The sequence below is a fragment of the Apodemus sylvaticus genome, chromosome 20 (genome assembly GCF_947179515.1).
Source record: "Apodemus sylvaticus chromosome 20, mApoSyl1.1, whole genome shotgun sequence".
Taxonomy (NCBI): domain Eukaryota; kingdom Metazoa; phylum Chordata; class Mammalia; order Rodentia; family Muridae; genus Apodemus; species Apodemus sylvaticus.
This window is the reverse complement of record NC_067491.1, coordinates 1,621,195-1,647,939: the sequence shown is the minus strand read 5'-3', so window position 1 is coordinate 1,647,939 and position 26,745 is coordinate 1,621,195. Positions and strand designations below refer to the sequence as shown.

General features: G+C 54.8%; 1 protein-coding gene across 4 annotated transcripts; it reads left to right on the top strand.

Annotated features, from left to right (window-relative positions):
• The first annotated feature begins 170 nt into the window (after nt 1-170).
• On the top strand, nt 171-25,334 carry Dazap1 (DAZ associated protein 1). Of its 4 annotated transcripts, none has more exons than XM_052164698.1 (12): nt 171-284; nt 11,354-11,394; nt 11,739-11,905; nt 12,119-12,184; nt 14,617-14,727; nt 15,345-15,393; nt 18,029-18,111; nt 20,044-20,197; nt 21,120-21,149; nt 21,299-21,439; nt 22,325-22,501; nt 24,473-25,334. In XM_052164698.1, exons 1-12 carry the CDS (start codon nt 280-282, stop codon nt 24,643-24,645), a joined length of 1,197 nt encoding a protein of 398 aa, XP_052020658.1. In that variant the 5' UTR covers nt 171-279; the 3' UTR covers nt 24,646-25,334. The 4 variants fall into 4 exon arrangements, with proteins under 4 accessions (XP_052020658.1, XP_052020657.1, XP_052020656.1 ...); XM_052164697.1 differs by lacking the exon at nt 171-284 and adding an exon at nt 3,400-3,591 and having other exon boundaries at nt 14,620-14,727; XM_052164696.1 differs by lacking the exon at nt 171-284 and adding an exon at nt 3,400-3,591.
• Nucleotides 25,335-26,745: the final 1,411 nt, after the last annotated feature.

Here is a 26,745-nt window from a genome sequence, read left to right as displayed (position 1 = left end):
ACTGGCGGGCTGGGGAGGAGTCCAATCTTTTGCTGTGGATGAGGCCAGACCCGTGGGCTGGAACAGAATCCAAACTTCTATGAGGGATGCAGGCAGGAGCCATACTGGACGGAGCCTGTAGGGTAGGGCAGAGTCCAGCCTTTTGCTAGGGGCGGGGCCGGAGCAATGGGGTGGGGTCACCATTCTGCTAAGTATGAGAGAGGAAGCTAAGGAACGGGACCAGGCGGCTGAGACGGCTTCTGCAGAGTCCAGCCTTGTGCTACGGATGAGGACAGAGCTATGGGGTAGGTGTTTACGGGACAGGATGAAATCCAAGCCTTCTTGCTAGTGGCCAAGCCCAGTCTTCTCGCACGGGTGGGGCCTAGCCTGGTAGAGACAAAACAGGAGCCTGGGCCTAGCTTTCCGCTAGGGCTGAGGTTGGCGCCAAGGAGGCGGGGCCTGAGGGGAGGGTAGAAGTCGGAGAGTCGAGCTGAGTCCTGCCTTTTACTATGAACGGGGCGGAGCCTGCGGCCCTGGGCGGAGCCTGCGGCCCTGGGCGGAGCCTAGTTGTCTAGACAGAAAGTTGGAGCCCTGAAGGGCGAAGTGAAATGCATGCTGTGTAGGGAGGGACACGTAGAGACTATCAGTGGGCCCAGTGCCACGGAGGGCACCTTAGGCGGGCACGTGCACCGCTGTGGCTTGTGCGAGGGGCGCGGCAAGCTGCCTGGCACCAGACATTTGGAATGAGGCTTGACTTTCTGCATTTGCCTGGCTGGCTCGCAAGGGTACTCTATTTACTACTGTCTGAAGAGGCTGTGAAACTTGCCGATCCCAGCGTGTCCTCCACCGTGCTCCACCAAGTCGATTTTTTAAAATTTCTATTTATCTGTTTATCTAGAGAAAGTATCTCCCGGCTGGCCTGGAACTTGCTATGTAGACCAGGTCGGCCGCGAACTCACAGAGCCTGATTCTGCCTGTGAACTGCTGGGATTAAAGGCATATACCTCCATGCCTGGCTGGATGCTTCAAGTTTAGACACTCATTGCCCTGGTGAGGTCCGAGAAGCCGGCCCGTTCTCAGCTTCTCCAATCCACACCTTTATTCACCTGCGTACTCCTGGGTCCCTTGGGCATGTTAGGCATAGAGATCTGATGATTTTTCTGAGAACTGCTGGAAGAACAATGAAACTCTTTTTTTGTTGTTTTGTTGTTTTGTTTTTGTTTTCGAGACAGGGTTTCTCTGTGTAGCCCTGGCTGTCCCGGAACTCACTCTGTAGACCAGGCTGGGCTCAAACTCAGAAATCCACCTGTCTCTGCCTCCCAAGTGCTGGGATTAAAGGCGTGCGCCCGGCGAAACTCTTAACCCTTAGAAGATGCTACAGCAGTGACTGTTGATACCCTCATTTTACAGATGGGGAAAACCACTAAAAATCAGGAGTAGAGACCACGGCTCCAGTTTAGCACTGCAACAATGAACACTTTTGTTTTTTGGGTATCGGTTTTTTTTTTTAATGTACATGGGGGTCTCCTGCCTGTGTACCATGTGTGTGCAGCGCAGACGGCACCAGATCCCCTGAAGCGCAGTTACTGACATTGTGATTTCCCACATGGGTGCTAGGAATCAAACTTTGGTCCTCTGGAAGAAACAGGTTCTTTTCTCATGTAGCCCAGGATAGCCTTAAACTCTCACACAGCTAAGGGTGACTTCGAACTCCAGCTGCCTCCACCTCGTCAGTGCCCGGTCAACAATGTACTGCTTTGCCCGGTTTCTGCAGGAAGCTCAGGGTGGTCTCGGGCTTTGTGGCTCTCAGGAGCGCTTCCCCCACTGATTGCAAGCTCCAATCCAGCCTCCACCGCACCCCTCCCTCCTCAGTGGCCTTCTGGTGATCTCACGTCATCTAATTAAAGCAGAAAATGGGTAGCTTTGTCATCTCAGCACTCAGGAGTCAGTGGCAGCGAAATCTCTGTGAGTTCCAAGACAATCAGGGCTACATAGGAAGATTCTGTCTCCAAACAAAAGCTTCAGCCTGATTTTATAATCCGAGCTGCTATACCCAGCACAGAAATGAATTGTTTGCTATATTTTGTTGTTCTTATATTATGTTTTATTGACATAGAGACTAGGTCCCAGGTCACCCTCAAATGCAAAATATTGATTTTCTTTCTTTCCTTCCTTCTTTCTGTCTTTCTTTATTCTTTTTTCTTTTCTTTCTTTCTTTCTTTCTTTTTTTTTTTTTGTGGTTTTTTGAGAGGGTTTCTCTGTGTAGCCCTGGCTGTCCTGGATCTTACTCTGTAGACCAGGCTGGCCTTATTTTTTTGTTTGTTTGTTTGGGTTTTTTTGTTTGTTTTTTTGTTTTTTGTTTTTGAGACAGGGTTTTCCTGGCTGTCCTGGAACTCACTCTGTAGACCAGTTGTGCTTAATTCGCAGAGATAAGCCTGCCTCTGCCTCTGAAGTGCTGGGTTTAAAAGTGTGCACCAACACCGCGGCTGCTATGCCTTTTTATGTTTGTATGTTTTGTTGTTTTTTGTTTGAGAAAGTCTCCTGTAGCTCAGGCTGGCTTCTAGTTCACTATGTAGCAGACCAAAGGAGGATGACCTGGGATTCCCAGTCTTCCCCTCTAACCCGAGTGCTGGCATGACAGGTTTGTTCTGCCATGCCTGTTTTAAGTGGTGCTGGGAAGATGCCCAACAAACTGAGCCATTACCTCGGTTTATTCATTTACTTATATGCTGTTGCTGCTGTTATTGTTTATTATTTATTTATATACCTTTTTGAGACAGGGAACTCGTTGTGAGAGGAAAGGCAGATTATCCAGTTGAGAAGTCGGCCAGCAAACAATAGATAGTAGTAAAAGAGCGTGGCTGTCTGTGCTAGCGGTACTGGGGACCACTTTTTTTTTTTTAATAACCAGTGAACTTGGTTAATTTTTACTTTGAACCCAATCGAGCCTTTACTAAATGACCTTGGACAGGTGAGTCAGCCTCTGTGATCCTCCCTGTCATCTTCTGGGAAAAAGGAAGACCGGGAGGTTCAGAGCGTGAGCGTGCAGCCAGCTTTATGCACTGGCCTCTGAGGGGCGTCCTGGACGGTTTCTCTCGCAAGCCCCCACGCAAGACCAAGATTCGCGAGTGGAAAAGGGGGAACCCGCGTCTGCGTCTGCGCGCGCGCTGAGCGCCCGGCGCCGCATGCACGCGCACGCACGCACGTGGCTGTCTTCCTCCGCGCGCCTTCTGAAGGACAGATAATGCAGAGGACTGCATTTCCCAGAAGGCTTAGATTCGACGGGGCGGAAATGCGTTTCTAGGTTGTTCTTGCTGCGCCGGCGCAGAGCCCTGCGTCCCTCTCGCAAGCGTGCACGCACGCGCAGCGCGCCCCTGGCCCCGCCCCCGGAGGCCCCGTGCGGGAGCGCGCCCGGGCGTGCGCAGGGCGGAGGCGCGGAGGCGCGGGGACGCGCAGCGACCGTTGGCGCGGAGGGAGGAGGCTCAGCGCCGCCGCCGTTGCGCAGATCCGGGCCGCGGCTACGGGGAGGGACGAGCGGTGACCTTCCGGAGGAGCGGGGCGCAGCGGGCCGGGACGGGGCGCCATGAACAGCGCGGGCGCCGACGAAATCGGGTGAGGCTGTGGGGCCGGGCCAGGCCCGGAGCGAGGGAGGCCGGGGTGCCGGGCCGACCGGGCCGGGACTTCAGACGAGAGCCGGGGTGCTGGGGGTCGCCCCAAAGGCAGCCCGTGCGTAAATGAAGGGACCTAAGACGGAAGCTCACGAGTCAGAGAAACCCTAAGTGAAGGTTCACGGGTCGGGGCATCCCATAGGATAACTCGCCGGACTGAGACCCCGAAATGATAGATCAGGGTGTTGAGGACCCCTAAGTGGATCCCTGAACTCAGGAAGGTAACGTAGGATAATTAGTGGTGCTGAGAGACCCCCTCATAGATTCTAATTACCAGGGAGATTCCAAAAATGGACCAGGGTCCTTGGGAACCCTAAGTATTAGATCGGTGAAACTGAGGGATCTCCAAAGAATGGGTTATATAGCAGAGAGACCCCATAGAGTTACGCGAGGGAGTTGGATTCTAAAAGATAGATCACAGATAATGGAAACCCTGCAAAATAGATTAAGGAGGCTGAAAGACCCTAAAGACTACATAGGAGGTCAGATAGCCCCCCCCCTAAATTAGGTTATGGGTGCTGAGAGCTCCAAAGCATAGATTACAACTCAGAGAGACCCCGTGGGATAACTCAGGGATCTGAGAGGTACTCCAAAAGGTTAGGGTGCTGGGGTTATCTACTAGAACCGCAGGGATAAGGAGGATCACAAAGAACGGGTCAGGATGTTGGGATCTTTCTAAGTGGAGCTTGGGGTCAAGGAGTCTTCAAATGATAATTTTGGAGGTTGTGGGACTCTCCAGAATTTTAGGGTGGCCATCAAATCAGGAGACTGAGAGACAGACACTAAAGGATAGTTCAGATGTTAGAAGGGCCCTAAGTAGGGTCTAGGTGTCAGGGAGACCCCCTCAGATAAAATTCAGGGAGTTTGGGAGAACCGAAAAATTGGGGTTGAGGAGATCCCAAAAGATAACTCAATGTATTGAGTCCTACACAGGAGTCAGAACTCAAAAATACCCCCAAAAGATAGCTGGGGGTTATGTGGATGAGGTGGTCGGGAAGGCCCTATAGTATAAGGGAATTGAGGGACCCTCCCAAAGGTATAGGAGACCCCTGAAGTTGATCTTTGAGGTCAGGGAAATACCAAAGGATAGTTCAGAGGGCTGAGGGAACTTCAAAAAAGACTCCTGGTTCTGTGGAAGACCATAAGCCATCATTGTGGTTAAGGAAATGGGGTAGGGAGATCATACATACAGGGTAGTTCAGAAGACTGGGGGCGCCTCCAACAGGAGAGAGACTCGAGAAGAGCCCAGTGGATAGTTGGGGAACCCCAAAAGATAGTTAAGGAACTAGGGCGGCCTGAAAGGCTAATCCAGGGGGCGGGGAGAACATCAAATGGAGGTTCAGGGCCCAGGAATACTCCAAAAGATAATTGGCCAAACTGGGGGGGGGGGGGGTCGAGCAAATGGAGACCCTGAGCCCGTGAGGCCTAGAAAGAAAGGAGTCAAAGACTCTCTTGTTTGATTTTTTTTTTTTTTAATTATTTTTGTTGTGACTTGTTCATAGGATAAATGAGAGGCTGGGGAGACTCCGACTTAGAGCTCAGGGGTCATAAAATTTAGGTTTCCAAAGTGGAGTTCAGGTGGGTAAAGGGAGACACAGTGATAAGCAAAGGCTAGATTATAGGACGAGGCCCTGGAGCGGCCTTAAGGCCAGGGAGACCATAAGGGGTCTGGGAAACCTGAAAGAGGAACCCAGAAGCCAGAAAGAGCCCCCACCCCCGAAACTGCTCTACAAGCCAAGACACCCAGAACAGAACAAGAAGTCAAGGTGTAGTCTGAGACCCAGGAGGGCTTAAAAAGCCTGGTGGTCTAGAGACTCTCATGCAGGAGGCTGGGGTCAGGAAAACTCAGAATATGGGGGTTTTGTACAGAGTGCTAGGAGATGCAGAAACAAGACGAGGACTGGAGGGCCCCCAGAGGGAACTTTTAGAGCTAAGGAACCTGATCCTAGAGCCTGGGAGTCAGGAAGATCACAAAGGAGATGGAGGACTGGGCGACCCCAAATGGGGACTTTGTGGGGTCTCTGTGATATGAGCCAGGGCTTGAGGGGTTTAAATAAACTTGGAATTCTAAAAGGACTTAGTCTAGAAACCTGAGGTTTTGTGGGACACTTTGGGTCTCCCCAGTAGGCCTTGAATTCCATGCCTCAGCTGCTTTTCAGTGTTCTGGCCCAGGGAGCTCAGAGTGGCATCCTGAGTTCTCCCTTGGAGGGGCAAGAACTTGACCGGTCGGCACACATGGCCAGCCAGGCATGTTGGGTTCATTTTCCTGCCTACGGCTTGTAGCACCTGAGCTGGGAGACAGTGAGGGTCTCACATTGTAGTCTGGGATGCCCTTACTCTCAGCCCTCCCCACTGAATCATGGTTCCTTAGCAGGTGTTTGCCTCAGTAGGTAGGAAGAGTCTGCCTGCCGTCTGGCAGACTTCCTGAGGTGGTGGGTGAGCTACATAACGCCTTCAGTGTTGAGTGTGCCAGGCACTGAGCACCTGGGCCTGGCAGGCAGTGCGTTTGTTTGCTCATGAGGTGTGCTTCCTGTGGATCTGTCTCAGGATCCGAGCACCTTGCTGTCTGGAAGTGGGTAGGGCCGGGGCTGGTGCTGGTTCTGTGGCGTGCCATTAGGGTCTGGAAGACCACTGCCGGCCTGAAAGAGAGGTCAGAGGTTGCTGACTTGCTCCATCATCTGTTGCAGGCCTCTCTGTGACAGCATGCACCTCCTGGACATTTAATGAAGTGCCAGACCCTACTGTGCCCACTAGATAATAGGAGCCTGTGCCTAGATGGATAAGACTGGGAGTCTGCTCTGTGGTCCATAGGAAGCCACCCAAAGGGCAAGTTTTGTGGTTTTGAGGCAGGGTTTTCTGTAGTCCTAGAGTGCTTGCTCTGTAGACCACACCAGCCGTGAATATACACAGAACCACCTACCCATTCTACCTCTGCCTCCTGAGTGGGTGAATTAAAGGTGTGCCCCGCTATACCATCCTTTATTTACAAGGGATGTTTTTACTTACAAAGGGAGTTTTGAATTGTTTAATGCTGGGAATGGACCCCGAGCCTCCAAGTGCAGAGGTTGGTTACTGAGACAACAGCAGCAGCTGTGCCCATCCCTGGAACACCTGAGGTCCCCTGTTCGAGCTCCTTGCCCCGGGGCTGTCTGGATGCTGGGAATGAGGCTTGCTGCAGTTTCCCCTACAGACTGCTGTTCTGGTTTGTTGACCTGTTCAACCAAGGTAGCCGGCTGCGTGAGTGGTCAGCAACTGCGTCTGGTGAAGCCTCTGCCCTCGCGCATGTGTGGGCTGTGGACTTAGTTATAGCAGGAGCTATCCTGTCTTTCTCAAAACCACTGCTGGCCAGAGCCTGTGATGTGAGTGTCTTCTTTCCAGGAGAAGGTAGATGGAAGGCAGCAGAGGGGCCATTCTTGGGGTCACCTCCATCTTGTGCTGATCTTGTTTGTTTTGTTTTGGGGGGATTTTTTTTTTTAACTAAGACAGCACTGGCTGGTCAGAAATGTGTTATGTAAACCAGGCTGCCCTTAGACTCAGAGATCCTCCTCAGTGCTGGGGTTAAAGGTGTGTGCCACCATGCCTAGCCTCCATTTCTTTTAAAATTGTGTGTGTGTGTGTGTGTGTGTGTGTGTGTGTGTTCATATGCCCATGCACCATGGTGCACATGGAGAGATCGGAGGACAACTGCAGGAGTTAGTTTCTATCTGTACACTGTATGCCAAGGGAATCAGATGTGGTGTCAGGCGACAAGCATATTCACCTGCCAAGCAATTTTTTTTTGGGGGGGGGTTGGATTTGCTTTTTTCAAGACAGGGTTTCCCTGTGTAGTCCTGGCTGTCCTGGAACTCACTCTGTAGACCAGGCTGGCCTCGAACTCAGAAATCCGCCTGCCTCTGCCTCCCAGAGTGCTGGGATTACAGGCATGCGCCACCACCACCCGGCTAATTTTTTTTTAAAAATATTTACTTTATTTATATGAGTACACCTGTCTTCAGACACCCCAGAAGAGGGCATCAGATCCATTACAGATGGTTGTGAGCCACCATGTGGTTACCGGGAATTGAACTCAGGACCTCTGGAAGAGCACTCAGTGCTCTTAACCACTGAGCCATCTCTCCAGTTCTGCTGAGTGGTCTTGCTGGCCCTCCCCTCTCTGCTTCCCCTACCCCACGCCGTGTGTGTGTGTGTGTGTGTGTGTGTGTGTGTGTGTGTGTGTGTGTGTGTGTGTGTTCCACATTGTCACATTGTTAGCCTTGGTGGCAAGTGCCTTGCTGAAACCTCCCGTTGGCCTGGAGGGTTGGAGTCTGAAGGGAATGTAGAAGTGGGTACTGCTTCCTGAGTGTGGTTTTCTGCATTTTGGGGTCAGGTCAGCCAGTGCAGGAGGTTGGTGTGCCTGCTAGAGCTATCACGAGTGGCCTGGTGTCAGGCGTGAGGGCTGTATCCTGAGGATCAGGCTCATGCCCACGTGGAGCAGAGGCTCCTCCAGTCACTTTCCTTTCTAGCTCCTCCAGTGGCAGGGTGGCGGGAAAGGTCCATCTGACAGCTGGTTAACCCACTGTTGTCAGTGTCACCTGGAGAATGAAAGGCGGCGTACCAGGGCTCCTGGAAGCAAGGTCTTTCCTGGAAGGCCTGGGTTTGTGCTCTAGGGCTCTTCTGCTGACGGCGCGGATAAGGATCCTGGCTGTGGGCACTGTGCAGACTGGGCTTTATGTGTGTGTTGGGCTGTCAGGTCGGGTTGAGTGCCTTCCCTGCACCAATGGCAGAAGGTGGGATGCAGTGGAAGGCCTGTGAGAGGAGGCGGAGCTCCCCTTTCATGTATGCCTCATCTAGAGGCCACCACTGCTCAGTGTCCTTGCCCTAGGAACCAGCTGCCTGGCCCTGAGCCCCGGAGCACCTCAGACCTCAGTCAGGCCAGCTGTCCTTGCTCCTTCTGACACCGCTTATTGGAGGATACAGAGGAGGCAGGGAACCTGCGGGGCCTCTTCACCCATCTGGGAGTGCAGAGCCAAGATAAGTTCCCCTCGGCCTGTGATCAGTCTGTCCCTGCCCCCCATCTCTCTCTCTCTCTCTCTCTCTCTGTCTCTCTCTCTCTCTCTCTCTCTCTCTCTCTCTCTCTCTCTCTGTGTGTGTGTGTGTGTGTGTGTTCTGTTGGCTGTGTGGTGCTAAACAATAGTCCAAGGTTCCCTATGTTCAGAAGAACCAGGCGTGAACAGCTGATGAGGTGACTGTTGTCACTTTTCTGCCAACCATGGCGGGCTGTCTTTACCCAAGGCCTTTGCTCCCTGGCCACAGTCCAGAGGCTGTAGATGCTGTGGTGTAGTTGTCTACTGTGAATCTGGCTATGATTTGAGCTGGTTCCCCAAGGGCTCTTGATGGTCTGTCCCTTTCTAAATGTACTTAGAATAAATATACTTAGACCTCAGGCTTGAGTGGCATTGGGGAAGAGAGGAACAGGACATGGGATTGGCGGCCAGGAGGCCATGGCCGAGCAGGTGTCTCCAACACTACTGTTTCTTTCCAGGGGCTGCTGTCATAGGGACTGAGGACCAGCTGGGAGGGTGGGACCACCAGTGGAAATTAGTCACTAGAGATGAGGCCCCTCAGTCACATCCTCATGTCACTTCTCTCTGTGGGGGTCATGGGCTTGGACATTCTGTGTCCTCATAGGTGAGTTGGGGAGCCAGCCTAGGGACAGGCAGGAGGGTCCGAGCCCCTCAGGCTCATCCCTGCGCTGTGGATCCCACATGCCCTGCCGGAGCCTGTAAGGGCTCTCTTCTGGCCTCTGGGGCCTGAAGGGAAGTGATGGTTGTAGGTTCTGGGTTCAGCAGCAGAATGTGGGGTGCAGGTACCCAAGCATGGCAGGTGGCCCATAACTGAAGGGTCCACCAGCTCCCCCTGGAGGCACCTTGATTGTTGCTGTTACCCATAGTCTGTTCTGCAGAGTGGCCTTCTCTAGTCCCCAGTCTGCAGGGGCTGACTTCTGTGTGGCTGGGAGCTGATCAGCAGGCCCTCCGAAGGCTCTGGCTTTTATTTTATCTGTCTCACTTGATTGGATACGGTGTCCTCACCCCAGGCTTAGAGGTTAGGTCCAGCCACAAAGTAATTGAAGTCTGTATCCTGGAACCTTCCAGAACCTTTGTGAACATGGGCCTGTCTCCCCTGATGGACTCTTCTGAGCCAGGCAGAAAGCCTCTGTGCACACAGGCCAGAAGCCCTGCTCTCCTCAGCAGGTGCTGTGCAGCCTCAGTAATGCTTTGGGGGCGGGGGGGGGGGGGGGGGAGACGAGCCTGTGGATGCGCTCTGCTGCCTGAAACCAGGAAGACATGGGGACCTCAATGCACTCCTAGTGCCTTCTGCATGTCTGTGCGCTGACGTAGCTGCCTTCCCTTTCTTTCTCTCTTTTCTTTTTAAAACGCCTTTTGTGGCCTCCAGTTTGTCCTTCTTCTACAGCTCCTGAGTGCTGACTTCCTCCATGCCTGTGCCACCACACCTAGCGCTTGCCCAGTGTCTACCTGAAACCACCTGGGCCCAGAGCCTGAACCCATCTGACCGGTTCCTCTTCCTGTGCCCTGTGGCCTCCTGTTTGGTTAGAAAGCCCACTGCCAGCGGCTGGTATTGTCACGGGGCTGAGCCTGCTGTGTTTTGGTTTCAGTGGTATTGCTGTGGCCTGAGGAGCACGTGGCTCTGTGCTAATGAGGCCAGGCCCTGAGCCACCTGTGCAGTTGCCTAGGCTGCATCGTCTGCAAAGATGTGGCTTCAGGAGGTCTCTGGGCTGGCAGCCTTGCTGAACAGGGCACCTTTTCAACAACTGGGAAGGCAGAGACTGTGTGGTCACCCATGCGTCTCCACTGGCTGGCACCTCTGCTCTGGGACTTTGTTGTGGGGTCACTTGGACCACCTGAGGACTCTCATGTCCCCTGGCTCCCATGTAGGGCAGACAGTAATATGCCTACCTGCAGAGAGCCCTCTGGTTGCCAGCCTGCCAGGGTATAGTTGACTGCCTGTGGGTGGCAAAGGGCAGGGGTTCCAGCATTTCCTATAAGATGGGCAGGTTTCTTATGTCTGGAGTTTGGTAGTGGTGCTGGCTCTGGGGACACTTCCTGCTCAGAGATTTGCCCCAAGTATCCAACCTAGAGTTGAGAAGCTGAGCTTCAGTGTGGCAGCTACAAGGGCCGCTCTCCTGCTGGGCACGCCTCCGGAGCTGGAGCCGGAGCCGGGGAGGGGGGACTGAAGCCTGACGCTGAGGACCTCGGGTGGCAGGGCCATCGGGTACAGCTGCTTCTCGCAGCTGGCCTTGGAGATGTACTGTATGGATATGGGCCTCAGGTGTGACAGGGGCCACTCAAGGCTCTGTCACCCACTGTTGCCCCGCAGCTTCGTGGGACCGTGTCCAAGGGTCTAACCTAGTTGGCTGAGCATCGCTTGGGCGTAGGCTGTCTCCTCTCCTGGTGGGTAGGTCTCGGCAGAAGCCACAGACAGTGTGGCCTGTCATCTGGGGTGGCTCTTGTCCTGGCAGTGTGGCTCTGACAGGGCCATTTCTGTGGCAGAAGGGCGTTTCTCTTGCCTGTCGTAGTTCGGAAGCTGGAAGTCCTTGTGAGTTCTGTGTGACCCACAGGTTGACTGAGCACATCTCTCTTCCTGTGGGACTGGTGTGTGTGGGACAGACCTGAAGGGGTCAGCTGACCCTGAGCCTCTTTTCCCTACAGGAAGCTCTTTGTGGGCGGCCTGGACTGGAGTACCACTCAAGGTAGGAGCTGTAGTGTCCCAACCATGAACGGGCCTGACTCTGGTGCCTTTTGTCCCTGGGCAGAGCTTGCTCTAAAGTCAGCCCTGGTGGTGTTGTGCTTACCCAGCCCTGTCCTCCTGGTCCCTGCAGTTAGTCTGCCCTTTCTAGCTCAGGGCCATCCATCCCCTCGAACTCTGGGCCTCTCCAGCAGTTAGCTGCCGAGCAGCATGGGGGAGACTGCTGGTGTGTGCGTGTGTGTTGTCCATGTGTGTGCTTGCATACATGGTTGTGTGGTGTGTGTGTGCATGCGCTGAGGTTGTGCCTAAGCTAGGGACATGTGTGCTTTTGTTCCTGTCTCCGAGCAGAGACTCTGCGCAGCTACTTTTCCCAGTATGGTGAGGTTGTGGATTGTGTCATCATGAAAGATAAAACCACCAACCAGTCTCGAGGCTTTGGATTTGTCAAGTTTAAAGACCCCAATTGTGTGGGGACAGTGCTGGCCAGCAGACCACACACCCTAGATGGCCGGAATGTAAGTGACTCCATGGGTTTTTGCCCACCTGTCTGAATTGGTTGCCTGTAGGGTTCAAGGTGTTGAAGGCGGGGTGTATTAGAGGGTAGACCCTGGAGGTGACAAGCCCTGGGGTGTGGCGGGGGGGGGGGGGGGGGCTTGCAGCAGAGGCCAGTGCAATGCTCTTGGCAGAGTAGCTTCCTGCTCATAGCTCTGGTTTCACATTTCCCACAGATTGACCCGAAGCCATGTACACCTCGGGGGATGCAGCCAGAGCGAACGCGGCCCAAGGAAGGCTGGGTAAGGCTGGGCTGGGCTGCACTGGACTGAGCGCTCTCTGCCTTGCTAGAGGGATGGTCACCCACTCTACTCACTGACATAAGGGAAATGGGATTCTGGTGGATGCTGGAGCCATTGAACCAAGTACCATCACCTTGGGCGGGGTGTACAGTCTTACTAGTCCCTTAGCAGCAGGAGCCTACCGCCTGTCACTGCTCTCTTGGTGAGTGGGGTGTCCCTGGTGTGGTGTTCACCCCGCTCCACACCTCAGCAATCCCTGCCTGGCAGCAGCTGTGCAGGCAGAGATGGTTGCCTGCGAGGAGTCTGTGCGTCTGCTAAGGCCTCTCAAGTGCTGAGACGTTAGCCGTGGGCTGCTGCTCCACAGGACTCCCACATTTATCAGTGGTTCCCACTGTGGCATCTTCTCTGCATGTGTGTCTGTGTATGCTCGAGGGCCTGACACCTGGGGGCCAGAAGAGGCGGGCGGATTCCCCGGAACTGCAGTTGTGACAGTTGGCATTTGTGTGGGTGCTGAGAATCTAATCCTGGTCCTCTGGTGCTCTCATCTGCTGAGCCATGTCTCCAGCCCTTTCCTTTTTGGTTTTGGAAACAAGATAGGATCTCTCTGTGTAGGCCTGACTGCCCTAGAACTCACTCTGTAGACCAGGCTGGCCTCAAACTCAGAAATCCGCCTGCCTCTGCCTCCCAAGTGCTGGGATTAAAGGTGTGCGCCACCACCGCCCGGTTTTTTTTTTTTTTTTCCTTTTTTTTTTTTTTTTTTAGCCCTTTCCTATTAAGACATTGTGACAGGTGTGCTTTGGACACAGGCCTAGTAAGCTTGTGATGGTCAAGAGCCCCACCCCCTTTTTCATTTAGGAAAGCCAGTTCCCAGAGGTTGTAGGCCTAGCACAGCAGTGTGCTTGCTGTCTCAGAGCTGTTCACACGGGCCTCAGTGGGGGTGGGGAACTGCTGTCCACACCATGGCGCTGGCTGGCTCGCTCTGCCAGTCCTCAGCGGGGACCAGCCTGCTGAGGCACACTGCACACGTGAGCTCCCGCCTGGGCAAGCGCACAGTCCCCAGCAGCGCGGTGTGCTCCCGTTCTCCAGTCTTAACTGTGAAGCCCAAACGAGCCTGAGACCCAGGATCCTCCTGCCGCAGTCTTCAGGTGCTCGGCCGATAGGCCTGTGCAACCACAGCCAGCTCAGAAGTTCGGTCTTGATTGTGCTATACTCACCGGGGACAGGGTTTGAGCCAGGGGCTGGAGAAGCAGTGGGGGCAGAGGGTGGGGCAAGGTCCTCCATGATTGCTCTGCCAGAGCATTCCTGCATGCCTGTGCCCCCAGGTTTGCACACACCCAGATGGTATTCTTGAGACTGCCTTTGTGTTTTATTAACTTTACCAAAACCGAGATCCCCATTCGTACTGGGAATGTAGATCACTGGTATGCACTTCCTAGGATGTGGAAGGCCCCAGTTTTGTTCCAAGCACTAAAAAAATAAAAATCAGGCCAGAAGTCCCGTCTTCACATTGCAGGTTGTCTTGTTTGTTTTTGAGACAGGGTACTTTGTAGCCCTGGCTGTTCTGGAACTTACTGTGTAGACCAGGCTAGCCTAGAACTCAAGAGATCCACCTGCTTCAGACATTGCAGGCTTGTTGTTTTCACTGTTCCTAAGTGGCTTTTAAAATTCTGTTTCTATGTTTGGTGTCTGTGGACATGAGTGTCATAGCATGCATATAGACAGCAGAGGACAGCTTAGAGTTTGTCCCCTTCCGTGATGTGCATTTTAGGGTTCAAACTTGGGTTCAGCTTGATGGCAAGTACACGTATCCACTGAGCCATCCTGCCAGCCCAAGAGTACAGCCTTTCCTTTGGGTTGAGACTGGCGCTCAGGTGGCCTCTGCAGGGTCCTGAGTGGTGAGCGCTCACAGGCTCCTGCCCTGACCACAGACCTTCCATTCTGGTCCAAGGCAGTGTGCGCAGTGCCTGAGGAAGTGCTGCAGGCGCCTGTCTCCTGGTGTCCCCAGGGTAGCCATGCAGCTTGGGTGTGTGGACTGGTTTTAGAAGACTCACTCAGAAACGTATGACCTGGGGTAGCATGGGTGGGGGGAGGGCACATCTTTAATCCTAGTACTTGGAAGGGAGAGGCAGGTGATCTGGAACTGAAGGTCAGCCTGGTCTGGAGCGTGGGTTTCAGGAGTAGAGGTTTGTGGTGAGACTGCCTCAATAAAACAAAAAACAGCGAGGCAGAGCCACACAAGGGCAGGGCCGGGGCTTGCATCTGCTGTCCCAGCATCGCAGAGCCCACGGCAGCAGGACTGCCGTGAGTTGAAGACCAGCCTGGGCTGTTAATTAGTGAGACCATCTCAGAAAGCAGTACAAAGCCACGGAAGGGCTGTGTGGCAGCCAGCTGTGGGGGGCCTCAGAAGTCACTGACCCCCTCCTTCTTGACAGCAGAAAGGACCCAGGAGCGACAGCAGCAAATCCAACAAGATCTTTGTCGGGGGCATTCCCCACAACTGTGGCGAGACGGAGCTCAGGGAGTACTTCAAGAAGTTTGGAGTGGTGAGCTCTTCGCGCCACCCTGGCCGCTCCTGGCCTTTAACACCTGCTTCTCCCCATCAGTGTTGCCTGGGGTTTTGGAGAGAGCAGGGCAGTGGACAGTGAGGAGCTGGCCGTGCCTGGGAGGGAGGCATGCTGCCTTGTGGTGGCCAGGCAGCTGGCCCTAGTTGGACCAGAGCCTCTGAGCCCTGTGCCACCTGGACACCTGGGCTTACGCCCACAGAGGATTCTGTTGTAGGAGCACCTGGCCTGGTACTGAGGCGCTCGCACCGTCTCACCTGGCATCTTCCAGAGGCTGGAGCTCTCGGGTGTGGCTCTGCCGTTGAGACAGGATGGAACCCTTTGCTTGCTCGCTGTTGGGGTTTGAGCAGCTGGGTGGGGCAGACAAGACAGCCAGGCTTAAACTGCTAGGTATTGCACCGGGTTGTTAGCAGGCATGGCAGCACCCTGGTCACCCTGGGTAGTGTGTCCATCAGACTTCATCCCAACTGAGGCATGCAGCCCCAGAACTGCTGGTCTGCCTTAGCAGAGTTCTCCTTCAGCTGGGACCCTGGGGTGGGCTGAGTGGGTCTGTGCCTCCAGCCCCCACAACGGCTGCCTCAATCCTGCCTTGTCCACAGGTCACAGAGGTGGTTATGATCTATGATGCGGAGAAGCAGCGGCCTCGAGGTAAGGGCTGAGCCCGTTCATCCTGACCCATGTCCTCCCCTCAGATGGCAAACTATCTCGCCCTAGACAGGCCACGGTCAGATGCTACACAGCCACTGCCATTGGGTCACATGCCAGACACAGTCTCCCACCTCCACTCACATCACACTCTCTTCCCTGCGAGACATTCTGACCCCTTCACCTGAAGATGAACACAGCTTTGTTTCCAAAGTTCCTCCGAAGCGCAGGCGCCTTACTCTTACCCAGCTGCCCCAGCCTCGATCCACCACCCTAGCTGCCCGCACTCAGTCCATGCTGGCCTGGGAGCAGGAGGCAGCCGCGCTCCCCAGCCTTTTCCTTTCTGGCTGTTGGTTACCCTCAGCATCTGTTTTGGGCCAGAGTCGTCCACGCACAGGACTCTCACCTCACACAGCCCTCCCTGCACGGTCTGCGTCCCTCAGCACACACAGCCTTCATCCACTGTCCCTGTCTCCAAAGGCCGCTCAGGTGCTCGTGGCGCGCCGCCACTCGGGAGCATAGTTTGCCATTTGAGCCTCCTCACTCGTCCAGGACGCACTGCTCACTCGTGTGGTTTAGCTGTTAAGTCTTAGTCTTAATTTACGGTAGACATACATGCTTAATGACGTACGTAGTGTCATAGAATACGGTACCGTTAAGTAAGCTGTCTCCTCTCTCTGTGATTGTCTGTGATTAACGATGTCTCTCTAGATCTCTCTCCAGGTGCTAAGTTAAGTCACACAGGTACAGGCCCGCCCGCAGTCAGAGGACGGAGCGGCTTAGCTCCCGTGGGGTGTAAACGAAGTTTCAGTGTGTTTGTCCCGCTGCTGCCTCTGACACAGCGCTGTAGACAGCCTGCCCCGGCTCCTCCCCCACGACCCACGGCCTCTTGCACTGTGCCTGGACTCAGCCAGCCCGGTGGCTTCAGACACTCCCGCCGTCTGAGAGAATGCCAACTTCTCACATGTCTTCATCACTATGTTGTGTTCCAAATGCCGCCTCTGACTTTGCGAAGCCTCGGTGTGCGGGACGCTGAGGGGCAGCTCCTAGGTGCTCCCGCCCACGGCTGGCACAGCTGCCGCCGCCCTCCCGCCACGCGGCCTAGCCAGGCCCAGCTAGTGTTGCTGACCCATGCTGGAGGGGCAGCAAGAGCTGGGCCAGGAGCTTTGGGGCTGGCGTGTGGGTCTCTGTCCTCTGGGGGCTCGGAAGTCCCCCATCGGGTGGCAGATAGCGTGGGATGGGTCAGCAGGGCCCCCTCAGCACCTCCTGTCTTCTTGGCTTTGCTGACCCCTCGAGGGTCTTGGTGGGTCTCAGTGTTCCTTTTCTTTCCTTCCTGCTTCCTGTCTGCTGACTTCGATAGCAGGCCATCTTGTCCCCTACCTCTTAGTCCCCAAGCACCTTGTCCGCAGTCTTCTTTACTCCCCTCTGTCCTTTGTCCCTGGTCTTGTCTCTTTAGCCTCCAGCTCTACCAGAGTTCACCTCCAGCATTCTTTCCATCTGGCTTCTGTCCTGCCCTGGCAGCATCTGCACAGGCCAGCAGAGCCCTGGCCCTCCTGCCCTCCCTTCCCCTCCCCTGCCCTCCCCTCCCCTCTGGTCCCTCCGCCGCCTTCTGTTCCTGCTTCCATCTCTTTCCTGCCCAAGTCCCAGGGTTATTCTCCTGGTTCAGCCCCAGTACTCCATCTCATCAGCTGTGGTCCTGTCCCTAGGCCACTTCTTCCCAGCTTCCCTGTCACAGTGCACAGGGACCCTTGTCACACACACATCCTTCTATCTGCTGTAAAGTTAGTTCTCTTGGAGCCCTTCTGGGCCCTTCTGTCTGGAGCCTCCCTCACCTTTGTTCCCTGGGGTCTCTGGGCCTGAGCGCTGCTGCAGGACATGTTAGCGCTCAATTCGGCCTTGGTGGAGGCCAAGAACCCTGTCCCTCCTGCCCCTAGTCGGGTGGCCGCGCTTGCCCCAGACCAACCAAACTTCGTTTATACTGCCACTTTCTTGTGTTTGGGAAATGCTAAATTTTTTTTCCTTTGAAATTTTCTTTTTTCCTTTTTCCTTTTTTTCTTTTTTCTTTTTTTTTCTTTTTTTTTTCTTTTTTCTTTTTTTTTTTTCTTTTTCTTTTTTTGATGACACCATGCCTCTTGCTGTTGCTGCTGACAGCAGAATTTGACCTGCTGGAACCCGTTGTGGCCTGTATCTTTGTGTATTACTGTATTTACCTATATCGTCTGTGCATAGAAGAGTAGGACTGTTAGACATAGGACTCCGCGGGCTTAGCCAACAGTGTTGGGTAAGCCTGGCGAGGCGCGATAGGAACCGCACTCGGCACCGCCTAGAACAGCGGGGGCTGCTGTCAGCACTAGCTGCGAAGCGAATTGCAAACCCCAGGGGAGAAGCTGGGTTTCAGAAAAGCCAGAGCACACCATACACACCCCCACCTCCCAGGCACCCCTCTTCCCCACAGCTGTACTCAGCCTGGAGAAGTGTAACTATCACCCACTGTCCCCAACCTGCTGCGGGCTGTATCCCCTCTGCACACGGGCTTTGTCTGAGACCCAGCTCAACCTTGTGGCGCCCTGATACTGTTCATCATCCTGTTTTGTGTCACACGCCCTGCTACCTTGATTCACTCTTCGTCGTTGGCTAGGTTTTGGATTTATTACTTTCGAGGACGAACAATCAGTGGACCAGGCTGTCAACATGCATTTTCACGACATCATGGGCAAAAAAGTGTGTAGTTGTAGTTTTATTTTACCTTAAGACCAAGCCAAGCCTTAGGCAACGAGGGGCTTCACTGCGAAGTGGGCACTCCCAGCAGGGTATCCTTGGAGCACTGCCCATGGGGGGCTGGGGTAGAGGGTGGGGCCCTGGGAGGTGGGAGCCTTCAGTGAGACCCTAGTGTTGCCTCAGGCTTGGTTTCCATGACCACTCCTTCAGATGTGGCCCAGCCCCTTCTGTAACAGTGACCTTAATGTGATGAGCAGGAGCCTCCACGCCTGAGCTCCAGCTCCAGACTGAGAGCATTGAAACATCCTGAAGGATTGGTTTTCTATCGGGTCACTTACTGTGAAACTCCGGGACCAGCCACATGCTCTGATAGCACTTAACCACGTGCAGTCAAGTGACCTTTGGTGTTCCGTCTTCATACTGTGTTGCTGCCAGAGTGGGCAGGGCAGGCCCAGGGCCTCCCAAGACTCCAGGCCTCAGCTCTCTAGCAGCATGCGCAAGGGTCCCATTCAGACCTCCCGAAGTCCACCCCAGCCTCCCCAGCATGATTGCCTGGCTGTGTCAGGCCTTAGCCCTGAGACGAGACCCACGTGCCACTCCTGTGGCTGCCTGTCTGTGGGCCCAGTGCAGAGGGACGAGGAAGTCTCTGGGACCACGCAGTGGCCCAGGCTCTGGGCTTCCTGCTCACTTCCTCCCAGATAGACCCAGTGAGGTGGGGCAGCCTTGTTAGGACACTCCCTGTAGCCTCCATTTAAGCCGGCATGCAGACTGGAGAGCACAGCAGCTGCCGTCAGAGAGTGCTGTGCGCAGTCTGGTGGTCCGTGTCACCCTCAGGTCCTCTCCCCTAGAGAGCCCAGCCTGCTCACTGCTGACCTTCACTGGACACTGCGGCCCCTGGGGGACTAAGTGTCCAAGCTGGGCCTGCGTGCTGACTAAACCCCGGACTGGGAAGCGGCAGCCCTGGTTCCTCTAGTCTCGGGTACGCACTGCTCTGTCAGCAGGATGAGTCTCGAGGGACTCAGTACCTCAGAGCTGTGTCTCCGCTCTCCCCCGCCCAGTTTACAGCGTCTGCTGCCCAAGTTGCTAGCATCAGACCATTCTTGGGCACTGGCGGGTGGGGGTGGGGTGTGCCGCTGTCGGCAAACACCGAGCAGTCGAGCAGAGTGCTTGGCTCCTGCCCTGTCCCTGCTGGGCACACAGGCAGCCCGGGCAGGACTGCTGAGCAGTCAGTGTGCCCTCAGAAGACAGTGAGGTCACACCCTGGCCTAAGTAGGCCATGCACTCCAGCTTCTGTTAGCCCCCACCCCCCTGCTGTCCCTGTCCCCTTGCTGGGCCAGGACCGGGCTGCTGCCACACACAGTATGAAGGCTGCTTACTGATCCCAATGTCCATTTTATTGCATGTTTGTTGACTTTTTTGTTAGCTGTATCGTAAGGCTCTTACATCCATTCCCTCTGACATGCCTTTGAGTTAACTGAGATTCTTTAAGCATTAGCCTGGGGAAGGTAAGTCTTTATCTTCCACTAGACATTTTAAATAATCGAGTCAAAGCCAGCGTGTTTCTCAGGTATGCAGGGGGTGGGGGGTGGCTCTCTGGGTGCGAGGAGACTGCCTGCTCTATAAGCAGGGTACCACTCGGTGCCCTCCATGGCGATCTCCCCAGGGCTCTGCCTCCTGCTGCTGCTTACAGTGGAGGGGGGCACAGGGCATCTTCCAGATGCATCTGTTGTACCTGAGAAACATTTTTTTTTATAAAAGAAATTAAAGAGCAAACTTTTTTTTTTTTTTAAGAAAGAAACTTACTGTCCTAAGTAAGCTTATCTTAAGTACTCACTGTAAGTCATAAGGCGTTAAGTGTAGTCGTAAGTCACTTGGGTGTCTGAAGGGCAGGGGCGCCACCTTGGCTTCTCCCTGAAGTGCACTCGGTTTGTTTAGGTGGAGGTTAAACGGGCTGAACCTCGGGACAGCAAAAACCAAGCACCAGGACAGCCAGGAGCCAGCCAGTGGGGCAGCCGAGTGGCGCCCAGTGCAGCCAACGGCTGGGCGGGGCAGCCCCCACCAACGTGGCAACAAGGATACGGCCCACAAGGTAAGGCACAGGTGTGGGGGCTGCCTTCCTGTTCCCCAGCGCTGGGTCAAGCACCACCACAGGAACGAGAGGCTGCAGGAGGCCTGAGGCCCCGGGAAGCATGGGGTGTGGCTCTGGAGTTAGCCTAAGTGTGTCTGTCACCTCCTGTGCCCAGTCCCTGGCTGTCAAAAATAAACACAGGAGCTTGGCAGTGTCTTCCAGGAGGGCCCAGTCTGCAGGTGACCCCTCCTAGTTCTAGACTTCCCTCTTTGACCTACATAGTGTGAAAGTTGGTTTCCCTCAGCGCTGGACATGAGCTCAGGTCACAGGCTGTGATGATGTTTACTGCTGACAGGCACCACAGCCTCCGGACAAGTTCCTCCTTTCCCTTCCTTCAGGAGACAGGTATATGTGTTGCCCAGGCTAGCTTTGGACTTCCAGTCTTCCTGCCTCAGTCTCAAAGGGCTAGGATGGCAGACCTCCCATCACCCCACCACCACACCACCGTGCAAGGTTCTCCCTCTGCTGCCGGCCCTGAGGTAGCCGCACCCATCCCCTCTGCGGCAGACTGTGTGCGGCCTCCCAGGCCTGGTCAGCACAGCACCTGTGGGTGACGGGCGGGGTAGGCGCAGACTTCACCAAGAGACTCGAGCTGGCATTGAAGGGACCATGTTTATGACACAACCCCTCGTCGGGTTTTCCTTGTCTTTCTGACAACAGCAGCTTAAGGAAGTTTGCAAAGGCTCCTGGTTTGAGGGCACAGGCCATCTTGGCCGAGCAGGTGCAGCAGAGAGGGGCCCTGTTGTTTGGGTTCTCTTCTGTGTGAGGCTGGGGCCTGGGCTGTGGACAGCGCTTCCCTCCTTAGACCTATTGAGAAACTTGTTAACACCAAGGGAAGTCACAAACAGACTAACTGGCCCCTTCTCTTCTGTTTTCTCACTAGGAATGTGGGTGCCAGCAGGACAGGCCATCGGTGAGTCACGTGGAAAGGGCCCGAGTGCACACCAGGCCTGTGGCTATGGGCACAGGGTAGCTGGTGTTGGGAGGAGAGCCTGGATTTGACCCCTGGGTCTGGGCTGTGCCGGGTGCTTTGCCCCACACTTACCATCTCTTGTGTTGCAGGCGGCTATGGCCCACCCCCTGCGGGCAGAGGAGCCCCACCCCCACCCCCACCCTTCACCTCCTACATTGTATCTACACCGCCTGGAGGCTTCCCACCACCACAGGGCTTCCCACAGGGCTATGGCGCTCCACCACAGTTCAGTGAGTGCTGCCCCTTCAGAACAGACCCAGCATATCAGCTGTCATCCATCTGGGGCTGGCTTAGAGTTCATGGGAGGTTCATGGGAGGTTCTCCGATTATTGGGCTGTGCTTTATGTAGGCTTGGGCCGGCAATGTCTACCGGGCGTGCAATTAGGTTATGGTAGACTCTGGGAAGGAGCTGACCCAGGACTCCCGTCCCCACCCCCACCCACACCCCGGTCTTCCCAATGGGTGCATACTGATGAGACTTGCACCCCATCCACATTGCCCAAGGCAGAGCAGTGGCCTGGGTCTAGTTCATCTGGCCTAGCTGGCCTGGTCCCAGCAGACACAGGCAGCTCAAGTGACTGAGCTTTCTGAGTAGTCTGCCTGCTGTCTGCTGGTACTGGGGTGGAGGCCTGGGCCTCCTGCAGCCAGACAGGTGCTCAGTACGCAGGTGTATGCTGGCCCTGGTAGTGGCTAGCTCTTGGGGTTTTTTGTTTGTTTGCTTTGGGGGGGGGGGGTTTCGAGACAGGGTTTCTCTGTATATAGCCCTGGCTGTCCTGGAACTCACTCTATAGACCAGACTGGCCTCAAACTCAGAAATCCGCCTGTCTCTGCCTCCCAGAGTGCTGGGATTAAAGGCGTGCGCCACCAACGCCCGGCAGTGGCTAGCCCTTGCTTCCAGAGTTTTCACCTAGCATTCCTTGCTATGTCCATTACTGCCTGGTGCTCTGGTCTGGTTCTGTCCTGAGCAGCCTGTCTGAACTGTCTCCAAGGGACAGTGCCCTGGGCGGAGTCCCAGCCTGCGCAGTGTCTGGTAGGATGAGCTTGGTGGACACTGGCGCACGCTCAGTTACGCAGCAGGCACAGGCTACTCATGCCCTGCTCTCCTATCCCTACAGGTTTTGGCTACGGTCCTCCGCCTCCACCCCCTGATCAGTTCGCCCCTCCAGGGGTCCCTCCTCCACCTGCCACCCCAGGGGCTGCCCCGCTGGCCTTCCCACCACCTCCGTCTCAGGCTGCCCCAGACATGAGCAAACCCCCAACAGCCCAGCCGGACTTCCCCTATGGTCAATATGGTAAGTGGCTGTGGCCGGCTGCTCCCAGGACAGGCAGCAACAGGAGGGGAAGCAGACAGGATGCCGGGATGCCCTGTGGGAGGGTGGGCTCCCATGTGTCTTGTTGAGTCCTTCCTTGGTCAGGGCTACTCTAGGCCCTACCTTTTGCATCCGTTTTCCTGGGGAAGTCCCTGTCTGGTGCAGTCATAACCTAGGGCAAGCAATCTCTGGGGAAGGGGTGTGTGAGTGTGTGTCTGACTGACTGTCTGTCTGTCTGCTGCTGCCTGGGAGGTTGTATCTGCTCTTGCCCCTTTGGAGCCCAGTGCCTGGTCTGGGGATTAGGTCAGGGGAGTGGCTAAGCTCTTGACTGGCAGCTTCTTGTGGCCTGGGACCTGGTCCTGGTTGGTTTAAGGCTGCTGTGGGAGGCTGCTTTCTCCTGCTGTCACTGCAGGAGCTCTCCTCACGGAGCTGCTGTGCTGTGCCCAGCAGTACACATCTGCCGTGGCCCTGAATCGCCATTCTCACACATGCTGGTTGCGTGTCCCTCAGAGTGACATCCTCTGACTTTTTTGTTTTGGTTTGGTTTTTGGTTTTTTGAGACAGGGTTTCTCTGTGTAGCCCTGGCTGTCCTGGAACTCACTCTGTAGACCAGGCTGGCCTCTGTTTAAAGCTTTTCATTTATAGTTGGTGTGCACATGTGTGTACCCTACATGAGGGCTGTTGGAAGACACCTGGGGGCTGCTGTCTCCTGTCAGTGTTAGGAATGGAGCTCGCTCCCACAGTCCTGCCGGATAGCAAGGTCCTCACCGAGCCTTGCCAGCCCCCCCCCCCCCACTCTAGCACAGGTGTCCTTGAACTCAAAACAAGTTTCCTTGCCTCGGTTTCCCAATGGGCTTTGGTGACGTCTGTGTTCCACCACACACCTAGGCTTGTGTTTTGTCAGTTTGGTTAGGCTTCCTTTTTGAAACGGGCTCAGCCATGTCGCCTGCCTCTGCCTCCCAGGAGCTAGGATTGAACTTGGGAATCTCTACGCCTGGCTCCTGGTTTGTTTAGAATGAAATTTTCTTTTTAAAAATTATTTTATTTCATGTGTACTTGGGTGAGTTCACATGTAACACATTTGCAAGAGCTGTCTGCAGCCAGAAGAAGGCGTCAGGTCCTCTGAGAACTGTGGGTACAGGCTGGGCTGAGCTGCCACGTGTGTGCTGGGACTGAGCCCGCCTGGCTCCTCTGAAAGCAGCCAGTTCTCTGAGTGGTGGATCGACTTTTCATGGCATATTCAGACACGAATGCAGTGTGCTTGGATCATGTTTACACAGCCTGGTCACCGGAAGTTGGTATCTGAACTCCGTTGCTGCGGCAGCACTGTGAGCTGCTCACCCTTGGGGCGTTGCTCTCCGAGGTCTGAGCCTGAGCCCCAGGCTTGAGGCTGTGGGTAGGTGTGCTCCCACCCACCACTCCCCTGCTGCCCTGGACACCAAGTCCCAACAAGCACAAGCCGGTGGAGCCTGCCAGTGTCTGCTCGGGCAGGGGAAGAGCCTCCCAGAGTTGTTTTGCCTGCTGGCTGGGCGGGCAGGAAATAGTGTCCTCTGCCCTTCACAAGGCTTCACCCCGATGGAGAGATTGGCTGCAGCTGTTCAGGATACTGGGCTCAGCTTGAAAGGATTATTGGGAAATTAGACTGAACCCCAAGACTGTGCTGTCCTGTTCTGCCACAGCTTGGACTGTTTTCACAGTGGGCCTGAGCACCTGGAGCCCCCCAGTTCTGGCTGTGTGTGTGTGTGTGTGTGTGTGTGTGTGTGTGTGTGTATGTGATGCATGGTACATCAGGGTAGGGTGACAGGCCACCAGGGCCACCATGCTACCCACCAACCCCAGGCCTGAACAGCAGCCCCGTCTGCTCTTGGGACAAAGCCAGGCAGGCTGCTGTGGCAGAACCACAGGTGGCCGCTGTCCTAAGCAGCCCTGAGCTAAGCAGCCTTTCTCCCGCAGGTTACGGGCAGGACTTGAGTGGCTTCGGCCAGGGCTTCTCGGACCCCAGCCAGCAGCCGCCCTCCTATGGGGGCCCCTCTGTGCCGGGCTCAGGGGGTCCCCCTGCTGGTGGCAGCGGCTTCGGACGCGGGCAGAACCACAACGTGCAGGGCTTCCATCCCTACCGGCGCTAGCCAGGGGATGGCGGCAGGGCAGGATTCGGGACTGGTGAACTCGTGACAATCACACACTCGGGACAAAATAAATGACCACTCGACCTGGGGGGAGGGGCAGCGGAGGCCGCGTCTGGACTGAGGTTTTAAATATATTTCTTTTCTCTGACCCATCAGCACAATAAAAACACGTCACTGGTTCAACAACAGGGTTTAAAAAACGCCTTCAGCTTTAATTCAGAATTTCAGGTTTCTTTTTCTTCTTCCTTTTTTTTTTCCTTTTTTTTTGAGATTATTTTCTTGAGCCTTTTGTTTTACCGTATATTGTAAACTTTTATGTTAAAGAAAAAAATATACATTTACAAATTGTGAGATTTTTAAGAGAAATTTTCTACGATGTATACTGGCTTATTTTTTAATTTAAAGCAGGGTTTGGGTGTGGGAAGCGGGGGCCCTGGCTCCCGCCGGCGCGGGCTGGGGTGCGGGCAGAGACTACTGCGTGCATTTGGTTTTTTGTTCATTCCTTGCTTTGAGCGGCTTGTATGGCTGCGGGGGCCACAGGGCCCTGGCACAGGTGGCAGTGCTGAAGTCACGGGTGGCCTGGGCCCCACACAGGTGACACAAGGCCTTGCTGGAGGCCCTCAGTAGGGCTCAGGTTCCCATTGACCAGTTTGACCCGGTTTGAATAAAGCAGCGTGTTTGGATCAGAACCTGAGTGCTGTCTGCTTGTGTCTGTGACTCTGGCCTGTTCCCCTCTGTCCTGCCCCATATGGTTTGGAGGGGCTGTGGGCATCTGGGTTGGGAGGACCTGTCCCATTAGACCTGGGGTGTGCTGGTCTAAGCCCTCAGAAAGCAGGAGGCAGGGCTGGACATGTGAAGTGACACCCACACAGAGGGATTTAATACTCTTTTTTTTTTCCTGCATTTATTTCAGTGTGAGGAGGGGCTTACATTTTGAGTGGACAAAGGGCACCTCAGGAGGATCTTCTCAGTTCTAAGTTTATCTACTTTTCTGTGCCTAGGTGTTGGTCTGCCTCTGTCCATGCACCCTCTGCACCATGGGCATGCAGTGCCAACCCCTCCACGGCTGCCAGAAGACACCGGCCCTCAGTTCCCTCCAAGTGGGGAGCAGCCTGCGAGCCACCACGGGGTGCTGGGAATTAAGTCCAGGCTCTCTGGAAGAGCAGCTAGTGGGTTTTTTTGTTTTTGAGTCCTTATGAATTTTATATCATGGTACCTCACCCTCCACTTAGCGCCCCTCCCCCCACTCTGCCCTTGCAATCTACCCCAAAAGGAAACATGAAAAATTAGCAAACACCTTGCCATGGGAACTTTGCTGTGTCACAGTACACCCTTTGTCCACACTCTTGCACGTGTTCATTGCCGCGAGTCACTTCTGGTTCAGGCCTCTGGCTTCTGCTACACTATCAGTACTGAACCCTCACCAGGAAGCATCCAGTGCTCCTGACTGCGACCCTCTCTCCATACACTTAAATACACCAGCTATGTCCAGGCAAGCAGACAGACAGAGCTCCCTCCGGAGTCTTAGTGTGAAGCGTTGGGAGAAAGATTTGAGGGACCCAAAGGGGACAGGGACTGCAACAGATTCAACTAACCTGGACCTTTGGGGGCTAGTTACAGAGACTGAACCATCAACCAGAGTGAGCACAGGCTGGACCTTAGGCCCCCTGGGCACGTGTAGCAGATGAGCAACTAGGTGGTCTTGCGGGTGTCCCCCACACAACTGGAGTGGGAGTTGCCCCTGAGCCCACTGCCTGCCTGTGGCTTCCGCACCCCTAGAGGGACAGTCGGACAGTCGTGGTTGCCTTAGTGAGGGAAGATGACTGCCCTCAGCAACCTGATGTGCAGGATGAGGGGGCTACCCCTCCCCAGGACGAGCCTTCCCTGCTACAGGGTGAACAGAGGACTTGGCTGAGGGGATGCAGGGAGAGTGCTGATTTGGGGCTGTAAAATGAATATCTTTAGAAAATCCAAATTAAAAAAGTATGGCCAGGCAGGGCTGCAGAGGAAGGTGCATCTTTGAGTGCAAAACCAGCCTGTTCTATAACGTGAGACTGTCTCAAAAAAAGTCCTAATGAAGACTAAGATACCAGTTTAGAG